Genomic DNA, 27,892 nt, shown 5'->3' with positions numbered 1-27,892 from the left:
AAGTTCTCCTCTGCAGGTGTACAGTCCAGCATGTGACTGATCAGCAGAGAGGATTGTGTATGTGTCTCCATTTACACTGCTGGAGTCAGCCTTGTCTACAGGAAGCTCCCATCCATCTCTGTACCATTTATACATCCACTCTGCAGAGCTGCCCTGAATTACACACTTCAGAGCCACTGTTTCACTGGGGAAGACCTCTGTCCATCCAGACTGCATGGTCAGCTGGGCTTGTGGGAGAGCTGAAAGTTTATATGACAGTTTATTGCTGTAAATGGAAGGCTTCATAAGACACCTGCTTTCAAAGATGCATTCTGATCTTTCAGTGAGTTTGACCAGATATTTTAAATAGCACAGGATCACTATAGTGGAAATGAAATACTGAAAAAACAAAGTAAAATATGACAAAAACAAAGATAGATATGTCTAGCCATGATTGGTTCTATGTCAGTTAATATATGAATAACCATTGAAACACTTGATAATAAGTTTTTTCTTAGACTGAATGCTAATGTCCAGTCTTCACTGCACGTGCAGACTGGCAGTCCTAATGGGCACGAACCCATGAAGTCCAGAGCGGGTAGAGCTGCCCATTTCTACAATTCATCAAGTCTGCAGGGGAGCTCATGAAGACTTCCAGAGAGTCCGCTTTGCTGCAGACTTCACCGGACTTCAACATTGGGATTACCCAAAATTCACATTAATAAGGAAGTGACGATATAAAAGACGAGAAGGAAGCAATGCCAGAAAAACAAAAAAATAATAAAAACATGGAGGGAAAACAACCATGGGAGGTTTTCCAATGCAAGGAGAGCATAATTATTATGACCTAAATGTATATTGCAGACAATGATTTATTATTATTATTATTATTTTATTTTATTTTTTAATGTAGTAGTGGTCATATCCACGACGACTAATAAGGTCTGATGTCCAGTCTGCTAGTGTGGAGTGCAGACATATTGATTCAGCCTTAGATATCCACAAAGTAAACAGGAAGTAACATTGTGACAGGCAGAGATGGGTAATGAAGTTGAGTATACCTCTTCTTATTCCCCTCTCAGATACAAACAGAGCAATTCTATGTGCTGTGTTAATTAAAATAAGCACAATTTGACTGTTGTCCACATTGAAAATGAAGAACTTTTCACACTTACATATCAGATTCATATTAACAGGTCTGGTGACTGTGGACTGAACTGATGTCCTTGTAAACACTTGTGAAAATTGCTGAGAGATAATAAATCATATTTACCTTGAACACTCAATGTAGCAGAGCTGCCAATCAGAGAGTGTACAGATGCTCTCCTTGTAAGTTCTCCTCTGCAGGTGTACAGTCCAGCATGTGACTGATCAGCAGAGAGGATTGTGTATGTGTCTCCATTCACACTGCTCGAGTTAGCCTTGTCTACAGGAAGCTCCCGTCCATCTCTGTACCATTTATACATCCAGTCTGTAGAGCTGCCCTGAATTACACATCTCAGAGTCACTGTCTCATTGAGGAAGACCTCTGTCCATCCAGATTGCACGGTCAGATGTGTTTGAGGTAATACTGTAAATTAATACAACAATTTTGAATTATGGACTGAAAGTATCATAAAACACTCTTCATATCTTCATGAAATTATTAAATCACATAAATCAAAGCCATATTCTACTATTGTAATAGTTCTCACCAGATATGTTTAAAGTCAGAGGATCACTGTGGTCTGAGTAAAAAGGTTTTCTTCCTCTTGTAGCTCTACAGCGGTACTCTCCACTGTGGGCCAGAGCAGCAGAGCTGATGGTGAAACTAGACCCATCAGTCCTGCTGCTGTCAGTGTTGGGTACAGTGTGTCTCTGAGTGTCTTTGTACCAGAGATACTCCCACCCAGCAGGCTCTCCACAAAACCCACAGCTCAGGGTGACTCTCTCTCCTGTGTACATTTCTCCACTGGGGGGATTCTGTGTAATAACAGGCCTTGGCTTTTCCCCTAATAAAGATAAAGCATGTGCTCAGTCTCATTTCTTAGCATTAATAGATACATTCTTCATCACATTCCAGATCATATGGGTAAAGACTGAAAAAAACCTCTCAAACTCACCAGACACATGTAACAGAAATGATCCAGGGGAAGACTGGATCACAGGGTTTTGTCCTCGTTCACCTTGACACAAGTACTCTCCACTGTCTGACTCCCTTACAGAGTGCAGGATGTGCTTTTGTTGGCTTTCAGTACTGCGGGCATAGAGGCTCTCTAATCTTCCCTGGGTGTTTCTGCTCCATGAATATCTCCAGCCAGGCCCATTCCTGATGTCACAAGCTAAGCTAACAGTTTCTCCTGTGAACATCACTGTGGCTGGGGGATCTGTGACTATGACAGCCTGAGGACGATCAGCTGAAATGGAGATAAGAACATTGAAGAGATGTTGTTTTACGTTTCATTTCATATCATTTTTTGAAGCAAAAAACAAAAAACATAGAACCACTATTTGAGGGGATTAGTTTTCATTTACACTACTCACCAGAGACTGTTATGGTATGGATGTTACTGAAAGCTCGCTCATTTCCTTTTACAGCTTCACACTGATACATTCCGCTCTGTCTCTCACTCACAACACTCAGGACCAACTCGGAGCTATTACTGATGGAGGCTGAAAGTTGTCTTAGACCACCCTGTCTGTGTCTGGTCCACACAAATGTCCACCCCTCAGATTCAATAACCTGACAGCTGAGAGTAATTGTCTCTCCTCGGAACACATCTGGCCATGGAGGATTAGCAGTCAGACGAACAGCAGGACCTGACTGTGCAGCTGAAACATTTATAAAAGACAGAATCAAACAGTTTTACAATGCAGACTTTAGTTTAATAAATAGTATCAATGAACATACCGTATGGTTTCTACTTCTAAATTAAAATTAACTATGTTACATTTTTTTTAAATGTAGTTTTTTCCTAAATGTAACCTAAATATTTCCTCATGTATTTTATCATTATTTATTTTGCAACAACAAACTTTGAATCTGTCAGAAAGAATGGATTTTGGAAAGTGATCTTTATGAATTCTGGTTTGTAATTGCTCTGTGTGTTTCTCCAAACATATGTGTGGTCATTATGTCAAAACATAGATCTTAGGAATGTATTATCTGTACCTTTCTGAAAACCAAAAAACACCAGTGTTGTTGCATCTGAAACAGGGAGAAAGCAATGTAAATTGTGATGTCTGACCCAGAGTGAATACATGTTAGTATAAAATGATTTTATTTTCATACTGAACACACAAATCCATTTTTGCAAAGTTGGATGAATTTTTATTAAACACCATTGATTAATGTTGTTCCATTTTTGGGGAGCTACATATTGTTGATAGTATATCAGTTTCACTCATTACATCTTTCATGCAGTACTGTAAATCGATAAGCTCACACAAGTTTAGCAATTACTGGAGAATGTTTGTTCAGACACAAGAGACTGTCATACATTTGAAAATTTTTGTTGGAAGTTTTCATAAAGTTAATTGTGAAGACTACACCTCTTTCACAATATTGTTCTGGCAAATTAACAGACAATTGAAAGCAGTCACAATAATACCCAGCATGACCTCAGTCCATAACATCAATTATGAATTCATTCAGATTTTCAAAAAAATGTTTTGTAATGTATCACAAACACATGCTATGTATTTTAATCACAATTCATATATGTTACCAGACAATTATTGCTTGAAATTGCATTATAAAATTTCCTCTACTTACAAAGCAGAAAGAACATGGTGCCCAGCTTCATTCTGATTACTAATACTGTGTAAATGCCCCACTAGAAACCATGGGGACTTTTTAGTTCACCTCAGTTTCCACCATCCTTTGCAAAGAGGAAATGCAACAGGCACAGCAGTGACACAGCTGAAACAAATGCAGTGCATATGGTTATGGTCTCTTCAGGCTGCTTAGGAAATTAGAAAATTTCAGTTTTTTACACTTTTCCTGTAGGAATTGCCTTCATATCTGTATGTAGCTGCAACTCATTGTTTTATTTTGTTCTCATGTCAGCTGAATTTGTTTAAGCACTTCGTGCCCCCCCCCCCCACCCTTCTCAAATTCAAATGCTTTATTGGCTTGACATATTTAAAAATTCATATTGTCAAAGCATAGTGATAACAAAAATCAACCATAGTAAGAATATAAAAAACAAGCAGCAACAACAATAACAGCATAAATGACGGTAACATAACATTTATTAACTATTAAATTACTAAATACTATTACTATACTATATCATACTCTGCTTTATTAATTTAAAAAATGACAAATTATTATAATACTGTAACTAAAAGATACAAAAATACACATATCATCAAACCAGCATGCACCAGCATGCAGTGACCTATTAAATAGGGAGCATGATACATCTCCCCTACTTAATACTAAAACCCCCAGTATATACAAGCAGATCCAAACAACAGGTGTAAGCTGGGGTAGCAGCATGTCTGTGAGAAGCAGCAAGTGGAGCATGCAAAAAGTAGCATAGGCAATGAGCAGCACTGGAGAGGTCTGACTGTAGGTTTAAAAAGGTGCTCCATTTGTGAGGTCTGTATGTAATATGTTGAGTATGAGAACATGTAGTGATGTGGGTATATGATTGGTTGAGTATGAGAACATGTTGTAATGTGAGTATGTGATTGGTTGAGTATGAGAACATGTAATCATGTGTGTATGTGATTGGCTGAGTATGAGAACATGTGGTTATTGATACTGACTGTTGGTTGGTTGCAGTAAGACTGTTTAAGAATACAAAGAGTTCCATCGTGGCCATGTGTCAAATCAATCAATGCGTCAATCAGTTTTGTGGGTGCAATAGGTTCTTGGAAAATGAAGAACCAAGCTGCTCTTTTTTTCATTCAAAGCAGCATGAAAGTGAAATTTTCATTTTCAATTCAACATTTTATTATGGCATGATCATTTCTAAGACTACAAAGAAAATGTCTTTTTTTCTGTTTCAGTTTCAATTCTGAGCTAAATAATCATCCACAATTGAAACTTTCATTTTAAAATTACTACTAATTTGTTTCTCTTATAAGTTAAGAAAGTGTTGTACTTTATCACAATATCCAAGTACATATATATGTTAAAATACAATTAATATAACTGAAGTATGAAAGTTGTTGACTCCTCATAGTTGGCTGATTGCATAACCAAGGCCAAGGGTCAAACTGGCAACTGTGGCGCCTACACTGCAAGTGTGCAAGAGATTTTACCAGCTAAAACAGTGGGAAGCATGCAATGAAGTAAATGCTATTTGTCAAAAAAAGAAAAAAACACCACTTCTCAATATATATATATACAAGAAATGTTCTGGAACTGTGGAATCAGGAAGAGCCCTGTGAAAGCCACATCAGTTTCACTTCAGCATTTTTATGCTATAGCCATTAGTGGCTTTGTTGTGTGACTGTGGTGAGATGACATTTCAGAGGGAAAAGGTATGTATTACAACACTTATGCTGCATGAACAAACTTGAGTCACGAACAATGTATTTGTGGCCAGTGCACTTCTTAAAAAATCTCAATTTCAAACATATTTCAACTGCAACTGCATGCGGCTTCAGATAGTGACACAATATTTAACTCGCTGGAGTGATAAAACATGGTTCACTATCTGCCAGACGAATCTGGGTTTAGCAAATGCCAGGCGAACGCTCCTTCCTGGAAATAGTGCCAACTGTAAAGTTTGGTGGAAGAGGAATAAGAGGCTGTTTTTCATGGTTTGGGCTAGGCCCCTTAGTTCCAGTCAAGGGAAATCTTAATGCTACAGCATGCAGACATTCTAGAGAACTGTGCGCTTCCAACTTTGTGGCAATAGTTTGGGGAAGGCCCGTTCCTGTTTCAGCATCACAATTCCCCTGTGCACAAAGTGAGGTCGAAATTTGGTGTGTAACAACTCCTTAAAAAGCGGAAATTTAATGCAGAGACTCACATGGTTCAGCTGTTTTTTTTTTTTTCCAGAAACCTGGATATGTCAGTTGTAGCTGAAGGATGGTTAGCCAATAATAATTTTTCTGGCTTTTGTGTCATGTACATGCACATAGTTATGTACTGAGAAATAGACTCCAATTATACACTATATGAACAAAAGTATCTGGACACGCCTTGGTATGGGGCTGTTTTCATGGTTTGGGCTAGGCCCCTTAGTTCAAGTGAAGGCAAATCTTAATGCAATGTCATTCTAGATGATTATGTGCTTCCAACTTTGTGGCAACACTTTGGGGAAGGCCCTTTCCGGTTTCATCATGACAATTCCCTTGGGCATACAGCGAGGTCCATATAGAAATGTTTTTTTTTTAGATTGGTGTTGAAGAACTTGATTGGCCTGCACAGAGCCCTGACCTCAACCCCATCCAACACCTTTGGGATGAACTGAAATGCGAAATGTGAGCCAGGCCTTATCGCCAATATCAATGCACGACCTCAATACTGCTCTTGTGGCTGAATGGAAGTGAATCCCCGCAGCTGTGTTGAAAGCCTTCCCAGAAGACTTGAGACTGTTATAGCCACAAGGGGGAACCAACTCCATATTAATGCCCATGGTTGGTCCCCCCTGAGATGAGATTCTCAACAAGCACAAATGGTTGTCCACATACTTTTGGCCATGTTGTGTATATATGAAATAATAAGCGACCACGCATTAAACTTTATACTCTACAGCAGGAAAATCTCAAGGGGTTTGGCCTTTCCAAACTTTATTCTTTATTGTTTTTCCATCATTCTGTGTCCACTGTCTGTTTGGTTCAATCCTAATGCACTGGTGTCCTGGTGTCCTCTTGAAAAATCTTTCATTAGGCCTTATAGGTTACAAGACTTAATCAATCGTGGTATCCAGGGGTTTTAATTGGGGGTGGACACGGGTGAACGCCGTCCACTCACCTTTGGTAAATAAATTTTAAAAATTTACCGGCAAATTTTTACAAATATCTATGACAATCCAGTCAATTTTTCGTGTGCTCCAGTCCATGTGTTCATTCTAGCCAGTTACTCGCTCAACCAATCAAAAATCCGAAGAAAAAAAATCAGGAGGAACAGTCGTTTATATAGACAGGCACAGAAAAAAAAATATTGTTGATTGTCTTGATTGTTTGGAAGCGGATGCGGTAGGTAATTTCATTAACATGTAATTTCATCTATGCAACATTTTAAAGAGAGATGAACAGCCCCCACAAACGCCGGCTATTATTAACGGCAACTTTGATTGCTTGAGGAAAATCAGCATCAGCGGTGACTGGGGAGCTGAAAATTGATGGGGCCTGGGGTGCAAAACTTTCCTTTAAACTAATCATTGATCTCAACCTGTTTTCATGAGTAATTTTCCTTTATTATCAAGCGGGCCAATGATTGGATTAATAAAATGACAAGTAGCCTAACACACAGCATCTACATACCGTGTTGTAGGGGAATCAAATCATAAATTCAATTTATCCGTTAAAAATCTAATCTCTAATCTAAATCTAAATTCTAATCACCAAGTAGCCTAGTCTACACTTAACAGACTGGTGTATCTTGTTTGTTATCTATCGTGTTAGCTTTCAGAATAACCAGCAAAAACAAAACCTGCACTTCAATTTTGTTTACAATCTACTCATTGCAGATATTTGCCATGAATAGGAGTGGGGAAAAATAAGTGCATGTATCCGCAAATGTTGATTCAAAATGTGCACAATTTTGTACTGCAAATTAAAATAAATGTAGGCTATAAGGCCTAGGCTACTCGCTAAAACTGCCTATTTGGGGAGAGCTGGCTATATATGATAGTATTGAGTAACCAATTTTGTGGATTAATTGTATTGATACTCAAGAAAAATCAGGGGAAGATGCCGCCACTGCTTAGTGATTAAAACTGATTTTTCTAAATCGCATTTATCATTTAATCTCCCTAACACAATGCGAAGAAGCTTTGTGTCCCTTTGCAATTGCTTAGTCAGACCGTTTGCATGGTTGTTAATCACTGAAAATTAATTAAAACAGTTTGAGATCAATGATTAGTTTAAAGGAAAGTTTTCAGCATTAATGCCACTCAATAAACTTGAAATATTTTATGTAAAAGCTTGCATCAATCGTATACATTCTTTTTAAAACATTGCTTTCCTTAATTACAATTATGTGCACAATACATTAAACATAGAACTATTTTGTGCTGAGACATTCATTGGTTTGTACCTTTTTTCACCCACCTCTCACCGGATCTCAGGGTACACCCACCTCCCAAATCCCAATTTAATCCCTGGTGGTATCCCAATATAACAATGCAGATTGCATTTTGGCACAATTTATTATGTAATTGCAACGTGGGGTGGAAAACGTACTAAATCGCAAGTGAAATGGCATCCTTACTCTCCCCAAATCTACAACCATAATCTTTTATATGGAAATGTATGATAGCCTTTTATATCCCGCAATGGCAAAATAACGGTATACACAGATGAGCAGATATTTTTAAAGATAATGGCCTGTATACCTTTCAAGATCTTAAAATGCAGTGCAGTCTTCCGAGGTCTTCATACTTTCTGTATCGGCACCTCCGATCAGGATTGCCTGCCTATGGTATGTGCCACTGACAAAATACCCTAACATAACACCCCAGATGGCACAGACTTTTCTGTCCGACGTCGGTCCGGTGCACCATATCCATCTGCACAACATCGTATTCAGATCATTTGCACATTGGCAAGACGTCAGTTAGATGTCGGATTGGAGAGCGGTGTTCTGCCAAGATTGGGCCGACAGTAGCATTCTGTGGCACGGTGCATTCCAGCTTTCATTGTGACGTCAGCAGTTTCGTTTCTCCCCACCTCCGCCTCCCAAATGACTCGCGTTGAAAATGATTTAGTATACACTTAAGCTAGATCATTTCAGTTTGCGTGAGATTTAAGCTGAACCTACCGTAGGACAAAGAAATACAACTCCCAAAAAATTTGAAATGCATGAAATACTAGAATTAGAAACACTACAAATAGCTTGTAGACTTAAACACAATCGATAATAAAAACTAGAAAGCACAAATACCTAACTATGATTAGGACTATCTGGACATGAAATAATGAATGAAAGTCATATTCCTTTTTGGTTGTGCATTATTATTATTTTTACATTAGTGATCATGACTATACAATTCCAAATATGAAAATGTTTGACCAGTGTGTCACATCTCTTGACAAAATAATGAAGACAGGTATTGGCCTTAAGTTAAATTAATCAAGAAGTTTTGGTTTAAATATTTAATGTTAAATTTATGCATTTCAACACAAGTACAAATAACTTAATCACAAAATCAATAATAACAATTTCAACACAATTTAAGTCATTTAGAAACAAGGACTTTGTTCAAAATGAAATATCCCAAGTGATTTCTTGCAATTAATACTGAAGATATGTTTTCTGAAGACCAAAAGTGACCTGTGGCAAACAAGCCTGCCACAGGCCACCGAAGTGGCTTTCCAAGGGGCCCTCCAGCACAGAGACACAGGGAGATGATGTTCAAACTGTCCACATTTATTTACGAGGTTGGCAAGATGTTACCGCCAAGGAGCAGATGTAAAACTGTCATGACAGAGGTTCCCCTTGTGTGGGTGGGGATGGCAGATTTAACCTGTGCGCACCGATTACCTCACTACGCACAGGTGCAGCCACTCCTGTTCCTGGGTCCAATTAGGCTGGCCAATTATCTAATTCTTAACCAACTATCCAATTGGCCAGGTCTAATTAGCTTGACCCAGGGCAGGTGTGGCTGCTTAAACCAACCATCCCCACACCACATGACCAATTTGAGAATTAATAACATTCTTCTGTGACGATAAATACAATTTTGAAATGATGTGAAGCCTTTCACGAGCAAGAACAATTTCATGGCTTCATTCAGTGAGACTAGACACCCATTTTCTCAGCTATGGTACATTGGTATATACTGTATATAGTAGATATACTGATTGTGACAAATACAGAACATGAAAGTATAGTGCTGCTTCTATCTTGAATAAGGGAACAAGGACATTCTAAAAGAAATCTAAAGGAATGAAAAGATGGCATAAATTAATGCACTGTTAAATGTTGTATGTAACATTTCAATGTAGACAATTAAAAATAAATAAATAAAACATCCACAAAGCTTGCGGAAAGATGCAGAATAAAAGTATTGCATTTCTTCCAAAAAATTATATTAACAAATGATATACATTTTTTATTTCAAATATATTTTACTGGTCTGTATGCAGTGTTGTGTTTGCCTGTTGGTGACATCAGATACTGGGGTTATTTGTATAGTGCTTTTATATAGATTCCAGTTTTTTTTTTTTTGGTCTTAGTTAATTTCACGATAAGAGAAAATCATGTAATTTTGTGTGACTACCCTTTTAACTCAAAACTGCTCCTTTCTCACTTACCTACATGCCACTTGCTGCTTCTTCCCCATCAACATCCTCCTGTTCTCTCTCTCCTTCTCTCGGCCCTGCAAACATGACAGCAAGTCAGACAATTAGTGCCTACTGTTAATACGTGTAAGTTGGCCAAAACCATGATTATTGTAATTGTATTTTCTTCATTTTCAGTATTTGCTCCACTTTTCACTCACTTACATGCCACTTGCTCCTTCTGCCCTGTCACCATCTTCCTGTACTCTCTCTCTCCCTCTCACTTCGCTACTACTCATAAGGTGGCCAACACAAGTCTCCTCATGAGGGTCAGACTATTATACCATTGTATTCTGCTCCACAGTATTAACTGATGCTACCATCATCCTGCTGTCCCTCTCTCTCCCTCATTTTTCCGTAATAGCAAATGCAGAGCAAATATAAAAACAATAGTTAACAAACCACTGGCATATGTATATCATATTGGTATTCCAAAATATATTTGTCATAGTTTGTGATATGAATGATTAAACAAGGAAGTACATTGGCTTATGTCTCTGATGTAAACGATTGTATTTATGCTGGTATTTGTTTCTACTACTTTTCATATTACTCTCAAATGACCTCTTTTTCCAAACCAAAAAGCAGAGTGTCTTTCCATGATCGATGACACTGCATGGCATGTGACTGACAAAACTGCTTGTATTTCAAAATCAAACAGCTAAAATAGTTCTATAGCAACTTGGAAGCTCATTCAATACATATTAGCTAACTGACTATGAGGCCATATTAGCTAACTTACTATGGCACACCTAGACATAAAGTTTAATAGGTTTCAAAAATTCATATGTATTAATTGTCTCAACAAATAGTCTCATTGAAGTTTCATAGATTTGATAAATTGCTTAATCATTGACTGCCAAATAACCCAATGGTACTTTTTTTCTGTTGTTTGATTTATCTCATCGCTAGCTGGCTACCCACAAACTGGTAGCCTGTATAAGTTCTGACTGTTATTCCATCAATTTATGAGGGCTGATTGCTGGTACATAAATGTTTTATACCACTTTTGTTCAAAATGGAACAAAATGAAAAATAATTTCTTCCCAATTCCTGTAAGTAACTGTTATAATTACTTACGAGTGTAAATGATAATGCTAATTTTAGACGGTAATTCATAGTTGGCTGCCACAGAATAGCAAAAGATGAATAAATACCCCATGTGTGACAGTTGGCAGCCCTGTAATAGACTAAAGGTTATGACTGGAGGGCTACTTACATTTGACCATCACTGCGTTGCGCAGGCCCAGAATCTAATGAAGGTGGTGGAGGCATGTGCAAGAGACATAAGAAATAACATGTGGGTCATTAGCACTAAACCGTACCTCTTGGATTAAACAACATTTTTCAAAATTTAGTTCAAATTAAAAATAAATAAAAATTTCAGTTTCAGTTTCTTTGACACCATCGACACCATTATTTATCATCTGGTGTTTGGTTCCTCTTTGCACACACTCTCTCTCTCACTCCGTTAATTAATTGCCTTCTTCTTTCCTGCCTCCCTTCCATTTCTCTCTCTCTCTCTTTCTCAAGATACTGCCTTCTTCTTTTGAGAATTTGCATCACAGCATTCTCTATACTGCCACTGTCTTTCAGTGGCATTAAGAGGTGGTGACATTCCTAAAAAAAAAACCTGAGTCAATATATATTTCTAATATAATAAATATACCATGTACAGTAATACATGCTATACACTAATTGGATAAGACATTCATCCTGTGAATATTGCAGGAGCATTTAAAGAAGCATTTCCAACTCAAATATATTTATTGTAGGTATGTCGTGCAAAGTAGCTATTCCAGTCATGTATAAATTTACTGTAATGACTAGGCCATTACAAAGTGTTATTCAGAGCACCCCAAAAACAATGTTCACCAGCGATAACATCCAGCTGCGAAAACAGCTTCTGAATTGTTTGTGTCTGGGTAGAAAATCGGCTTTGAGTGCTGTAATTTCAGCTTTCAATCTCATGCTCAATACATGAGAGAGCTAGTAATCTGAGCCACCATATTGGATGTACTCATAGCAGAAAAATCCTTCGGCTTTTCCATTAGAGATGATTGTGCAGGCCAGGAAAGAGACAATTTCCTCAGCGTAGGCATCTTTAACATAAGAACTGCAAAAAAGGGATTCAAACACACCGTATTATCAGAAAAATCAGTAAGAAGCTCATGGGTTAGAGGGAGCACTAGCTCAGCGCACCCATCCCAATGAGCAGGTCATGTGATGTCTCCTGAGTAACCACTCGTAACAAATAGCTAACTCGGTCATTCTACAGAAACGCCAATTTTTTGGAAAAACAAAATGTCTCAAAATGAATTTCATTTTCCTAAATTTAAACTTAGGGTACAATATTAGTAAACATTTTGACTCATGAATCCACACAAATGACAGCTTAATGTATTTTTATTTTTTGTGTATTCACTCAAAGAATGCTTGTGCCATTGTCACTGGTGTTACCCATACCAACAATATTAAAGGCTTTTTAAGAATGTTATTTCTCTGTCTATTCTGCACATATAGTCAGAGATAGAGTAGGATAATGATAACGCAAAAAAGAGGAAATTATGCTGTCAGGTGCGTGGGGGTTTAGGACCCAAATGCAGAGTGAGGGGAAAAAAACTCAAAACTCCAACTGGTAGGAACAAAGACTTTACTTAGGAAATCCAGGACAAAAGGGAACAGAAGGCCTCGCAGGGCAACTCTTCAAAAAAACACAAAGTAACTCTACAAAACTCAGGAAACAAAGAAAATCCAAAAATCCAAAAACACGTGGAAAACAGAACATGGGCAGAAACACACGGGGAGCTACTCTCAGGAGGAAACACGCAGGGCAGAAACATGACCAGAAGCACACACAACCAAGGATCCAGCACCTGAGTCAGGGAGAAGGGAACTTAAATAGACAAGACACTGATGAGAAATAGCAGGGCACAATGCACAATCAGGCCACAGAGAGGGAAGGGAAACGAGACAACCAAAAACCAATAATACAATTAAACAGGGTACAAGCAGGACACAAAACAGAAGTGCCGCCATCTGGCGGCCCAACAAGGAAAGACAGAGACGGAAATACAGAACCATGACATATGCATTTATTTTATTACAATTAGAATTGTGTAAAGTGGGATTGTGTGAAGTTTTCTCATTAGCACCATCATATCTTTGCTATTATAATAACAATATTTGAAGGACAGTGATCAAAATGGAAAATAATGTTCTTAAAATTATAATTTTTGAATAAAGCAACAGTAAATTAATATAAAAACATGTAACTGTAACACTTTTGATTTCGTATGACCAAAAAAAAAAAAAAACACACAGTAACACCAGAGACACAATGAAACACCAGTGACACATAACATTGTTTCATTCAAAATTAATTATATTTATTGGAGATTCAAAATGGCATATTTAATACAAAAGAAAAGTTCATGACTGACACTTTGATGTTTAACAACAGTTCTACATTCATAACCTAGTCGTTACCCAGTTGCCCTTTGATGAACTCCCAGAGTCCCTGTTCAATCTGAACCGATCGTTTGTTTACTGACGCTGGCTTTGGTATTACGCACATGACTTGATCGTCCCTTTACCAGTTAACATCCTCTCTGTTGACACCGTTCCCGTGCATGCACTTCGCCTTCATATTGTGCTCCTCCACCTCCAGGATTATGTCAGGGTAGGGCTGGTCATCATAGTGGAAAACGCACCACTGTCCACTGCGGTGCTGTTCGATGACATCTGGTCTTCTGTGTTCCAGAGCTTTCTCTCCTTGTTCCGCAGCCCCTAGGGTAACCTGCTGTAGGTTGTGGCACAAGCAATCAAATACCCCCTCAACAGCCTGGCAGAAGCAATTTATGCCCCTGTATTTCAGGATACCAGGGGAGATGCTAAGGACCTGATGCATCTTCATGGTGCCCTTAATTGTGAAGGCGCTTGGAGCAGGTGTAGAATGACATAGTAGGCTGGTCCTATAAATAGAGGACACTCGTGTGGAGGGTCACCCATTAATGGGACCCCCCAAAGTGCACAGACTGGACACTTTTTATTGTCAATATCATTGGCACAGCCTTGTTTTCTTTTCTGCAAGTAGGCTGCTCTACACTCAGGGTCTGCTCTCCCTGTACAACCTCTGCTTCTCCGCTGCACTCAATCTCGCCATACCTGACAAATGGAACAATAACTACAGGAATTTATTCAAATTAAACGAGTACTAATGGATGCTATTTGGCTTAATAACTTCTTTAAAAGATTTTACTAAAGCTTATTTACACAAGATTGTTACTGGTGTTACCAGGTGGAGCAGTAACACCAATGACGAGAACAGGTATTTTAGTTTTTTATGTTATCCACTTCATAAATGTAATAGTAATTGATATTGAGCACTGTTAGCACTGAACGCTTAATATTACACCACAAACAGAGCTGGGGACCCAGCCCATACTCGTTCTGCTTCCAAAATCAGTTGGGTCATTCTACACAAACTCCCGCATTCCTGTACATAGCCTGTGCAGAAAGCATACAATTTAAATTGATTTTGTACTGATATGCAATATATATATTTGAATAATGTATGTGTCAGGGTTCTGTTATCTTCTGTTGTCTTCCCCCTTGTTGTTCCCTGTTGGGCCGCCAGATGGCGGTACCTCTGTTTTGTGTTCTGTTGATTGGTTTATTGTTTCTCATTACCTAATTATTAGTTGCGTTTTGTCTCGTGTTCCCCTCCCTCTCTGTGGCTTGATTGTTCATCGTGCCCTCCTGTGTCTCGTCTGCGTCTTTCTATTTAAGTCTCCCTCTCCCCGACTCAGGCGCTGGAATCTTTGGTTTGGTTTGCTTTGGTTTGTCTGATTTGTAACCTGTTTGCCCGCCCGCCCGCCCGCCCGCCCGCCCGCCCGCCCGTCCGCCCGTCCGTCCGTCCGCCCCGTTTTCCCTCGTTTTTGGGTTTTTGTATTCTTTTGTTTTTTCTTGTGAATTTTTGAAGATTTTCGTTGTTTGTAAGTTTCGCCCTGCGAGTCCCTTTGTTCCCTGTTTTAGTTTATTAAAGTCTTTGTTTTCCCATTTTTGGACTTCTGTTTTTACTCTGCGTTTGGGTCCATCCCTGCACCCACCCTGACAGTATGGTGTTCATTGAACAATTAAACCTATTTGAGTCATGCATTGGACAATATTTGTTATTCATCAAATATATGTAATTCTAAGTACAATACATTTGCTTGACCCTCCAGTCATATATGGGAGTTTAGGGACATATTTTGAGTAAAAAAAAATTTTTTTAAATTAATTTAAACATCAGCTTTATAAATGGGTTAAAGAAGGTATGGAACTGAAAACAAATAACCCAGATTCCCACCTTTAATGAGTATGCGGCTTTATGCAATGCAGACATATAATAATATTAATAAATAATCATCCAATAGAAAATCAGTAATGTCAGATATTTTAACTGTTTTAATATCGGGCCTTGTTTATTCACAGTTGCCCCCCCTCTCCCGTTTGTTTTCCCTATGTGTCTGACAGATGTATATTAGGACCAGCAGGAGCCAGACCCACAACAAAAGTTAACGGTGAGTGCCAGAGGTCGGACTGTATTCTGTTCAAAAGACCACACGCAACTTCAGTTCCCCCTGCTGGTGGAGGAAGTGATTAACAGGAGTGTTAACCCTCCTGAGACCCAATAAACCCAAGTTTTAGTATTTTAGTTTCTTGACATAATGCATGTGTCTTGGATGACAAAAACATTTTGCAGTGAAAATATTTTATTGTCATTGAATGTCCCCTGCAGCACAGTAGTATATACGGTTCTTGACACTAAGACCAGAGACTTCAAGTCCCCTACAGAGAACAAAAATGAATTGCTGAGTCCTGGGAGATTATATGTCACTACATCAGAACGGATGTCCTCAATGCTAAATGTTAGAAGTGCATTTTGAAGTGCGGCAAATTGATCGACCTGCTTCATAAATGTTCTCACCTGTCTTGATTTCAGATGTAGGATCTTCCAGGACGTGTATGGAGGTGATCGAAGGGAGAACAGAAATGTGTAAATATAAAGGAAGAAAAAAGAATGTTTATTGAGTTCACCTGGAGTACAGGTACTTTGTGAGTTCAGAAAGCCAGATCCTTGACACTGACCTTTTTGCTCAGAAAAATAATAATACACTTCTTAGCAAATTACACAACTAAACACTATGTAGAGACGGAACCAGGTATTCGCAGGTATTTATTCCTGGCTGTGTCCTCTATTCTGGTTGCATAAGTAGTTGTACCCAATAAATGAGTAAGTCACATGAACACTGTATCAAAATGGACACTGTATTAAAATGCACAGATGTTTATTAAAATTCATATTTTCATTCTACACTCGTTTTCAAGGGATGGTGTGTTCATGTGTTACTGGTGTCTTTTTTTTCAGAAAGCTATTTTAATGTAGGACTTTAAATGTTTCTTCAGGGCAGTCATTTATTTCCATACTTAACATTACATAACATAATGAGGAGAAAAGGCCATTCAGCAGAACAACGCTCACCATTTTCCTGACTACATTAGTGCTCTGATTACCTACAGACTAGATAGTATCGAACACCGTATCAAGCCAAGTCTTGAAAATCCCCCAAGTTTCTGCCTCTATTCAAATCAAGTCAAGTCAAAGTATATTTGTATAGCACATTTACAACAACCACAGTTGACCAATGTGCTGAACAGACTTAAAATACCAAAAAACGAATATAAAATAAATAAAAATAAGAAAAAAAGTAAACAATAGTGTTGGACAAGCAAGGACTAATTAAGAATATGCTTCTTTTCTGAATCCAGTGGTTCCAATAGTCAATGTCCTTGTTAAAATGTTCAGCACTGAATACTGAACCAAGTGATATTGCATGCTAGAACCCCTCATGTAAAATATATTTTATTAGGTTTAATTTAATAATTATGTTTAAAATTAGAATTATCAATTAAATCACCAAATTCTTTGATAGGTCAGTCTACAGAAAACTGGTGGAATCAACCAACAAGTCAAAACAAGCTGTATATCAGGTTTTCTGATTAAATAATTTAATTCAATAAGAAGCAGTCAATTATATGAATGAATTGAAAACATACATTCTTTATTGAATGCAGGCACACTACTTCTAAATTACACAACAGAAGACATACAGCAAAACTTTAAACAACTAACCTAGAAATACCAGAAAATAGAGAGAGAGAGACGGATACGAGAGAGAGACAGAGAAACGGATCAGCCAGACCTTGCCAAAGTACCACCCACTTCCAGTATAAGTGCCACAAGGAAACCAGCTACAAGCACACAACCAAGGAACCACCACCAAAAATAAAAAGAGGAAAACTCTTCTTCTTCCAGGCTCTGAAACCAAACGCAACACAACACTTTCTTCCTGTGGAAATCTTAAATACCTTACACAGCATGGCTTGAGGATGTTTTGCCCTTATTGGGTGATGCTGAGTTAAGGTGTAAGAGAAAGGGGGTCAGACTAATTTATGACAAGGACTGGCCTACCTAAAGATTAAAGAGGACATGGGAAAGGGAAATGTTAGGCATGTAGGGTCTCCGACCCCCGATATGGTGTCCTGTGTCATCTGATTTGTCTCTTCGGAGGGGGTGAGACCCATAGATTGTCTGCCTAGATTAGGGTATCAGTGGATTTTATATTGCCCCAATCACATTTTTGCTTTGATGCTTGTGATGGGGAGGCCAGGCCACATTCTTATTCACTGATTCCTTTCCTAAGGCCAAAATCTAAACACTACATATCCTACAATAGTAATAAAAGAATTACGGCACAACAGAACATAAAATCAAGGTGACAAGCTCAACTCGAATTGAATGCCAATGAATACCCGGCCTGTTACATGACCTGGCAGGGTATTCCACACATTGACTACTCTCTGCATGAAAAAATTCTTCCAAATGTCTGTACGAAATTTACCTTTTGCTAATTTCCATTTCCAGTGAGCACCATAATTAATTGGACAGTGACATGTCTTTTGTTATTTTGGTTCTGTACTCTAGCACTTTGAGTTTGAAAGGATACAATGACAATGAAGTTGAAGTGCAGACTGTCAGCTTTAATTTGAGGGTATTTTCATCCATATCGGATGAACCGTTTAGAAATGACAGCACCTTTTGTACATGGTCCCCCCATTTTAAGGTAATCTCACCTTTCTGTTCTTCAGGCTTATCAGTGGTTTTCATCTTGTAGTGTACCTGCTGTAGTCCTGCTGGTGTAGTCTTCTACGTATGGTAGACTTTGACACATCTACACCTGCACCCAGGAGAGTGTTTTTGATCTGTTGGGCTGTTGTCAGGGGGGTTTTCTTCATCATAGAGAGTATTCTCCAGTCATCCACTACAGTGGTCTTCCTCAGTCTACCGGGTCTTTTGACAGAATTGAGTTCACCAGTTGTTTTTTTCTTGTTAATGATGAACCAAACTGTTGACTTGGGCATTTCAATGTTCCTGACTGATTGATTTTCATTTCTGAGCCTTATGTCTGCACTTCAACCTCATTGTCATTGTATCCTTTCAAACTCAAAGTGCTAGAGTACAGAACCAAAATAACAAAAAAATGTGTCACCGTCCAATTAATTATGGTACTCACTGTTTGTCCCCTCGTTCAACTAACAGAACTCAACCTGACGAATCTCTTGTGGTTTCTTGATCCCAATTATGAATTTAAAAGCCTCAATCAAATCACCCGAGTCTCCTTTTACTAAGCTTGAAGAGATTAAGCACGCAGGTCTTTGCTCATAGATTTTACCTTTCATACCAGGAAGCAATTTGGTTGCTCTTCTTTGAACCTTTTCCAGAGACTCTATATCTTTCTTCTGGTACGGTCCCCAGAAACTCACACAACACTTTCAGCCGTACTGAGGTGAATCTCAAAGCACTATGCAGTGAACTACAACAAGCTTTAAGCTTTTTTGTATACATTTTTTAAAATGTCAGCAATCAGCAAACATTTTGTTAACTGATGAACTCTTTAATGCTAATATGAGGCTTATATGTGTGATTAGATACATTTTTATGAAGAATAATTGGGTAATGTACACACACACAACCTCTGGATGCATAATATTGCTGTTCAAGCTGCTTTGGAGTGACTTGAAGTGCATTGTCTTGACTTAAACCACAAATAACTGAATCAATCTTTCTGTTTTACTGATCAAGAAAACATGATACTTTAATCACAGTGTTCATTTGTTGTTGAGCTGGGTTTGAAAGTCCAATGTGTGTTTATACAATATGAAAAAAATGTTTTTGCAAAGGTAAGGCAAGTTCCCCAATTTACATTACAGCCATTTAGCAGACACTCTGATCTAGAGCTTCTTTTACGCAATTTACATTGCATCCATTTATACAGTTGGATATGTACTGGAGCAATGCAGGTTAAGTACCTTGCTCAAGGACACAATGGCAGTGTCCCATCTGGGAATCAAACCTGTAACCTTTAGGTTACAAGGCCAGTTACCTACCCATGTACTACCCTACCCTACACAAAGAACAGTATGCAGGTGGAAAATGCCAGATATATTATTATCTCTTCTCTAAAATGAGTTGCCCTTCTATTGCTGACATTTATATTTTACACTGATTAAAACTAATGCAATGAACAGGACTGTGTGAGAGAGAACTCTCCCTAATGGCATATCTATGCAAAAACTCCTGTATTTCAAAGCCACGTTTTGCCAGATATTACATTAAGCCTTCAAGCCCGTAAGATGCACATATTTATATATATTTTTAGCAGATCTACTTTAATAAATGATACAATATGTCATGTAATATTTAGCAAAGCAATAACAAAAACAAACGCATGCCACGCTGTGTGGTCAGGTATGGTCAGTTTGGTCAGCCAGTTCCTCCCCACTGTGTACCACTTTCCGGCGTGATACCCATCTCCAGAAGGCTGGATTCACAATGATTGACAGAAAGAGGAGGACTGCCACGCTAACACAGATCCGAACCACATTCTCCACAGCACGGTAAACTGAGGGAGCAAAGAAACAAAGAAGTCAACGGTTGAAACAGGCTGTGGGAATATAAACTACTGTAGATGCATTTCAGAATTTGGCAACATATTTTAGTCTGCTCGAACAAGCATTTCATGTACATTTCTGTAATGCTAATCAAATACAATCAGACCTAAAACTATTTTGTTACTCTATTATATATCTTTAGTATGCTTTTAATTACCTCACTATCTTATTTGTGTTCTTCTTTTATTATATTAAATTATTATTATTTTATTATTATCCTTTATTATTATTATTATTATTTCTTTTATTTATTCATGATTTATTATTTGTATTTGAATTTCTTTGTTTTTTTCTCATTTTATGTGAAGCACTTTGAGCTGCATTTTATGCATGAAAGGTGTTATACAAATACATTATTATTATTATTATTATTACTATTATTATTATTATATACACCATATAGACAAAAGTATGTGGACACCTGACAGCCAACATCTCATCTAAAATTATGGGCATTAATATGTAGTTGGTTCACCCTTTGCTTCACTCTTCTGAGAAGGTTTCATATTAGTTGTAGGAGCTACAGGGACTTGCTTCCATTCAGCCAGAAGAGCATTAGTGAGATTGGGCACTGATTGAGTGATTAAGCCTGGCTCACAGTTGGCTTTCCAATTGATCCCAAAGGTGTTGGATGGGGTTGAGATCAGGGCTTTGTGCAGGCGAGTTAAGTTACACTAATCTCAACAAAACCATTTCTATATGGACCTCGCTGTTTGCCCATGGGAATTATCATGGTGAAACAGGAAAAGGCCTTCCTCAAACTGTTTCCCCAAAGTTGGAAGCACAAAATCACCTAGAATGACATTGTATTAAGATTTACCTTCACTGGAACTAAGGGGCCTAGGCCAAATCACGAAAAACAGCCGAAGACCAAGCGGTGTCCAGATACTTTTGTTCATATAGTGTATAATTGGAGCCTATTTCTCAGTAAATTATTATGTGCATTTATATGCCACAAAAGCCAGCAAATTATTATTGGCTAACCAGCCTTCAGCTGCAACTGAGATATCCAGATTTCTGAAAAAATAACACCTGAACCACATGAATCTCTGCATTTAATGCTCTTTATGAGACTGTGGTCAGGGTTCTGTCATTTTGTCCTGTCTTATTGAAATGTCCCACCTGTAATGCAAATTTATAGTCATGCTGCAAATTCAGCATCATGCCTTTACATACAGTGCCATCCTAAACAGTTCACATCCCTAATAAAAATGAGCAAAGGCTGTATGAAATAAACAATCCCAATAACGATCTGGGACAATTATACTGGGACAATTATATTGCAGTAGTACGATCAGATATGTTTGAGGTAATACTGTAAATCAATACAATTTTAATTATAAACTGAAAATATCATAAAACATGTTTTTTATTTAATTATTAAAGCACATAAATCAAAGCCATATTCTACTATTTTAATCATTCTCACCAGATATTTCTAAAGTCAGAGGATCACTGTAGTTTGAGTAAAAAGGTTTTCCTCCTCTTGCAGCTCTACAGCGGTACTCTCCACTGTGGGCCAGAGCAGCAGAGCTGATGGTGAAACTGGACCCATCAGTCCTGCTGCTGTCAGTGTTGGGCACAGTGTGTCTCTGTGTGTCTTTGTACCAGAGATACTCCCAGCCAGCAGGATCTCCCTCAAACCCACAGCTCAGGGTGACTCTCTCTCCTGTGTACATCGCTCTACTGGGGGGATTCTGGGTAATAACGGGTTTTGGATTTCCCCCTGATGAAGGTAAGATATGTGCTCAGTCTCATTTAGCATTAATAGATACATTCTCCATCACATACAAGACCATATGTAGGGCCACCAGTATGTCTCCACCATGTGACCTGCAGGGATTTAAAATTGTAATTCACTGCTTATCCTCCAGGGGTCCCCATAGGCACTCAAAAGCATAGTCAAGTAACTGTTCAGACAGCTGAATTTCTAAATCAGCCATTTATAAAACTTTAGTTGATCTTATTAATTAAGTAATGTATGAGTTGATCTAATATTGTGACAGCCAGGCAGGAAGGTGAACATTAATTTATTTTTAAATGCTATGAAAAGTATAGCTTTGAGCCAGTGGTCCACCCTTCTGGTCCTGGAGAGCCACATGGTTTGCTGGCTTACATTGTTATTCATCACTTGAGTAGCACAGCAATTGATCAGCTAAAGCAGTAGATTAAAAGGTTAACTCAGGTTACCTGCTTACTTTGGTCTCAACTGGTTGCTGATCTTTAACAAAAAACAAAAACCAGCACACTCTGTGGCTCTCCAGGACCAGGATTGAGTATCGCTTACGTAAAAAGCAAAACGCATCCATATGAAGTAGGGGTGTCCAATCTAACCCGAAAATGGCCAGTAAGGGTTCAGGTTTATGTTTTTGCCCAACTCTATGATACCAGATTCTACTTAAGGTCTTGACTGAAGACTAGGATTAGTCCCTTAGTTGGATCATGAGCATATATGTTTTATTTAACTTTTTCCTCTAAGTCAAACATTGTAACTGCTCTCATTTTTACTGTGGCTTCTGACAATACCTATCATGCCCCTGTACAACATATAGAAATACTGAAACATATCTATTTTAGCAAATAATCAAATTACATTTAACACGTGAGTGTCTTCAGTCAAGCATCATTTGTGCTTAATTAGTGCCAATTAAATTATCAACTAAGATGTCTGAGGGGGCATAACAAAGAGGCTATAGTGACCTCTAGGTGGCGGAGGACGGAAGTACAATGTGAGAAAACAAGGGGAGACAAACTGGTGTCCCTAATCATATGATTAAATAATGAAGCAATTTTCACAAACCCATCAGACACATTTAACATAAATTGTCCTTGGAAAGACTCGATAATGGTATTCTGACACCTGTACTCCAAACTGGCAACTCACAGTAATTCAGAACAAGACACATCAAATCATAATATTATACAAAAGCATATTTCTTGGTCCAAATAACATTGTAAAATTGTTTTTTTTCTCAGTTTAATCTGGAAAGAAAGAACACATGACATGCAAATTGTTGAGAGAAAATAAATCATATTTACCTCGTACACTTAATGTAGCAGGGCTGCTAACCAGAGAGTGTACAGATGCTCTCCTTGTAAGTTCTCCTCTGCAGGTGTACAGTCCAGCATGTGACTGATAAGCAGAGAGGATTGTGTATGTGTCTCCATTTACACTGCTGGAGTCAGCTTTGTCTGCAGGAAGCTCCCGTCCATCTCTGTACCATTTATACATCCACTCTGTAGAGCTGCCCTGAATTACACACCTCAGAGTCACTGTTTCAGTGGGGAAGACGTCTGTCCATCCAGACTGCACGGTCAGCTGAACTTGTGGGAGAGCTGAAAGTTTAAAAGACAGTTTATTGCTGTAAATGGAAGGTTTCACAAGACACCTGCTTTCAAAGATGCATTCTGCTCTTTTAATTGTTATGAAAATAAATCATAATTACCTCGAACACTCAAATTAGCAGAGCTGCCAATCAGAGAGTGTACAGATGCTCTCCTTGTGAGTTCTCCTCTGCAGGTGTACAGTCCAGCATGTGACTGATTAGCAGAGAGGATTGTGTATGTGTCTCCATTTACACTGCTGGAGTCAGCCTTGTCTACAGGAAGCTCCCGTCCATCTCTATACCATTTATACATCCACTCTGTAGAGCTGCCCTGAATTACACACCTCAGAGTCACTGTTTCTTTGGGGAAGACGTCTGTCCATCCAGACTGCACGGTCAGATGTGTTTGAGGTAATACTGTAAATCAATACAATTTTTAATTATACACTGAACCTATCATGAAACGCTTCTCATCATTTTAGTAAATTATTAATAAATAAATAAAAGCCATATTCTACTAGTGAAATAAACTATTGTAATCATTCTCACCAGATATTTCTAAAGTCAGAGGATCGCTGTAGTCTGAGTAAAAAGGTTTTCTTCCTCTTGCAGCTCTACACCGGTACTCTCCACTGTGGGCCAGAGCAGCAGAGCTGATGGTGAAACTGGACCCATCAGTCCTGCTGCTGTCAGTGTTGGGCCCAGTGTGTCTCAGTGTGTCTTTGTACCAGAGATACTCCCAGCCAGCAGGATCGCCCCCAAACCCACAGCTCAGGGTCACTCTCTCTCCTGTGTACAGCTCTCCACTGGGGGGATTCTGGGTAATAATAATAATATTCTCAGGTTTTGGCTTTCCCCCTGATAAAGGTAAAGCATGTGCTCAGTCTCATTTCTTAGCATAAACATTGACAGTCTTCATCACATTCCAGGTCATATGGGTAAGGACTGAAGAAAACCTCCCAAACTCACCAAACACATTTAACACAAGTGATCCATGGAAAGAATGGATCACAAGGTTTTGTCCTCGTTCACCCTGACACAGGTACTCTCCACTATCTGACTCTCTTACAGAGTGCAGGATGTGCTTTTGTTGGCTTTCAGTACTGTGGGCATAGAGGCTCTCTAATCTTCCCTGGGTGTTTCTGCTCCATGAATATCTCCAGCCAGACCCTTTCCTGATGTCACAAGCTAAGCTAACAGCTTCTCCTGTGAACATCACTGCGGCTGGGGGATCTGTGACTATGACAGCCTGAGGACGATCAGCTGAAATGGAGATCATTGAAGAGATGTTGTTCAAACGTTTTATTTCTCATAATTTGTTGAAGAAAAAAGAAAAACACAGAACCACTATTTGAGGGGAGTAATTTTAATTCACACTACTCACCAGAGACTGTTATGGTATGGATGTTACTGAAAGCTCGCTCATTTCCTTTTACAGCTTCACACTGATACATTCCGCTCTGTCTCTCACTCACAGCACTTAGGACCAACACAGACACAGAGCCGTTACTACTGGAGGCTGAAATTTGTGTTTGACCCCCCTGTCTGTATCTCATCCACACAAAGGTCCATCCCTCAGATTCAATAACCTGACAGGTGAGAGTAATTGTCTCTCCTGGGAACACATCTGGCCATGGAGGATTAGCAGTCAGACGAACAGCAGGACTTGACTGTGCAGCTGAAACAGTTATAAAAGACAGAATCAAACAGTTTTACAATGCAGAGTTTAGTTTAATACATAATATCAATGCGCATACCGTATGTTTTCTACTTCTAAATTTAAATTTAAATTAACTATGTTACATTTTCTGAATGCACATTTTTCATAAATGTAACCTAAATATTTCCTCATATTTTTTCATTATTAATATTGCAACAACAAACTTTGAGTCTGCCAGAAACAATGGGTTTTGGAAAGTTGTCATGATCTTTACAAATTCTGGTTTATAATTGCTGTGCGTGTTCCACGAAACAAATGCGTGGTAATTATGTCCCTGTCAAAATATAGATCTTAGGAATTTAATATCTATACCTTTCTGAACACCAAAAAACACCAGTGCTGTTGCATCTGAAACAGGAAGAAAGCAATGTAAATTGAAATATCTGATCCAGTGTGAATAAATGTTAGTATAAAATGATTTTATTTTCACATTAAAAACACAAATCCTTTTTTTGCAAAGTTGGACCGATTTTCATTAAACAATGCTGTATAATGTCCCATTTTTTAGTAGCTAAGTGTTCTTGATAGTATGCAATTTTCACTCACTCCATCTTTCATACAGTATGGTAACTTAATAAGCTCAGACCAGTTCAGCAATTATTGAAGTATGATTGTTCAGACACAAGAGACAGTCATACATTTGAAAATACGTGTTGCAAGTTTTCATAAAGTTAATTGTGAAGATTGAACATCTTTAATAATATTGTTCAGTCGGATTCACAGACAATCACATGCAACCACAATAATACATAGCAGGACTGCAGTACATATGTATATGGAAGCATTGCATGACCTATCATATCATGATCAGTATGATTCAAGGCATAATATATAAAATCATAATAATGTTACTTTAGTCAGTCTTAACCATGCATGTATTCTTTCATTTATTTCACCACGTCTACATATTCACATGAAATGTAGATTTCTTTATTTAACCAGGAAAAACCCCATTGAGATCTAAATTGCTTTTGCAAGGGGGACCTGACATAAAACACAAAGTTATGAAGTTACACAAGACAGTCAAAAAACATCAAATCAGTTACAAACATCAAATGGAGAAAGAGACAGCAGTGCAACAGTAAACACAAAGTTTTACTTACAAATTGGAAAGTGCAGAAATGTGTCATGAGGCTTCATTCTTGCTTTAGACATCAGATAAGTGCATTGCCAACTCTGTGGTCATCACGACTGCCTCTATTATTAGGTCGGACGAAAAGTAGGACGCTTGTGATGGAGAATTTTGAAAAAAACGAACAAAATAAAAAACCATATCCTCTTTCACTCTGCACATGTTTGCCGCTCGGTTGCTTTATGCGACAGTGCCCGACCACACGGCCTTTAATCGTTTCACCGCTGCCGTTTTTGAGATCTGCTGCTGGTGTATCTCACTGATAGTGTCACCGTAAAAATAAATTTACACGTTACCTGAGCAACCACTTCGGAAAGAGAGCCGTGAGAACGGTTCCTAACTGAGTTTGCGGTCTGTAAAAACAGTGCTAAGTGCTAACAGTGTTTAACATCACTTTTGTGTCAATTTTTGTCGAACAGACTATAGTCACCTTGAACTACATATAAAAATATATGACATTACACTGTTTGACTGTTTCTCTCTCTCTCACACACACACACACACAAGCACATGCGTGCACACACACACACAAACACAAGCTGCACAAGAAGCTTCTTCTTCCAGCTCATACCAGTGCAAGCCCAGCTCATGCACTGCGATGTGAAAAGAAGCAGTGAATTGGCATACGTATCCTTGAGGAGAGGACATGTTTGAATGCGTGGTCTCGGAATGACTATTAAGAGCAGAGCAATCAAGATGGCTGCTGAAAATAATTGGGACAGGAGAGTAGTACAATGCGTAATAAGCTGGTTTTGTAACCAGGTCCCCGGTTCAATTCCCCGGTAGGACACTGTTACGTCCCAAAAGCCAACCGAAGTTCCAATAACCAGGGACAACAACATAACAAACTAAACAAGGATTCAAAATCTATATACAAAAATAGAAGATTTATTACAAATAATGAGACAACAAAACAGAACACATTGCCATATGTAGGCTGAACAGGATGGTTCAGGCAGAAAACAGACCAGAGCTAGGCTACTCTAATCTAAATGAAACCACAGTTGACTTTCTGGCCTAACCATCTAAAAATGTCTCAAACAAGAAAACTGCGTGACCACCTGCAACCTATAACAGAAAAGTACCAACACAGAAAACTAAACAGTAGTGACAAAATGTAACACACAAAAGAAAGGGAGTAAAAAGCCTGCTTTGAGGATGTGCTCATGTGTTCTATTTAAAAATAATGAAGGTAATGCAAAAATAAAATAAAACAAAGGTTAAGGG

The 27,892-nt window shown here is 38.4% G+C and overlaps 1 protein-coding gene across 1 annotated transcript; it reads right to left on the bottom strand.

Moving 5' to 3' along the window:
- Positions 1 to 33: 33 nt before the first annotated feature.
- Positions 34 to 26,698, bottom strand: LOC118208060 (basement membrane-specific heparan sulfate proteoglycan core protein-like; the record flags this gene model as incomplete). Its single annotated transcript, XM_035382326.1, has 10 exons — positions 26,637 to 26,698; positions 25,846 to 25,881; positions 25,198 to 25,491; positions 24,783 to 25,076; positions 24,363 to 24,671; positions 23,934 to 24,230; positions 23,527 to 23,823; positions 21,917 to 22,213; positions 1,253 to 1,549; positions 34 to 239 (listed from the first exon to the last, which is right to left on the bottom strand). Coding segments are annotated over exons 1-10 (2,379 nt in total), but the record flags the coding sequence as incomplete, so codon positions are not given.
- Positions 26,699 to 27,892: the final 1,194 nt, after the last annotated feature.

This window comes from Anguilla anguilla, chromosome 11 (genome assembly GCF_013347855.1).
Source record: "Anguilla anguilla isolate fAngAng1 chromosome 11, fAngAng1.pri, whole genome shotgun sequence".
NCBI classification, from domain to species: domain Eukaryota; kingdom Metazoa; phylum Chordata; class Actinopteri; order Anguilliformes; family Anguillidae; genus Anguilla; species Anguilla anguilla.
The sequence above is the reverse complement of the archived record's forward strand: the minus strand, read 5'-3'. Positions and strand labels throughout refer to the sequence as shown.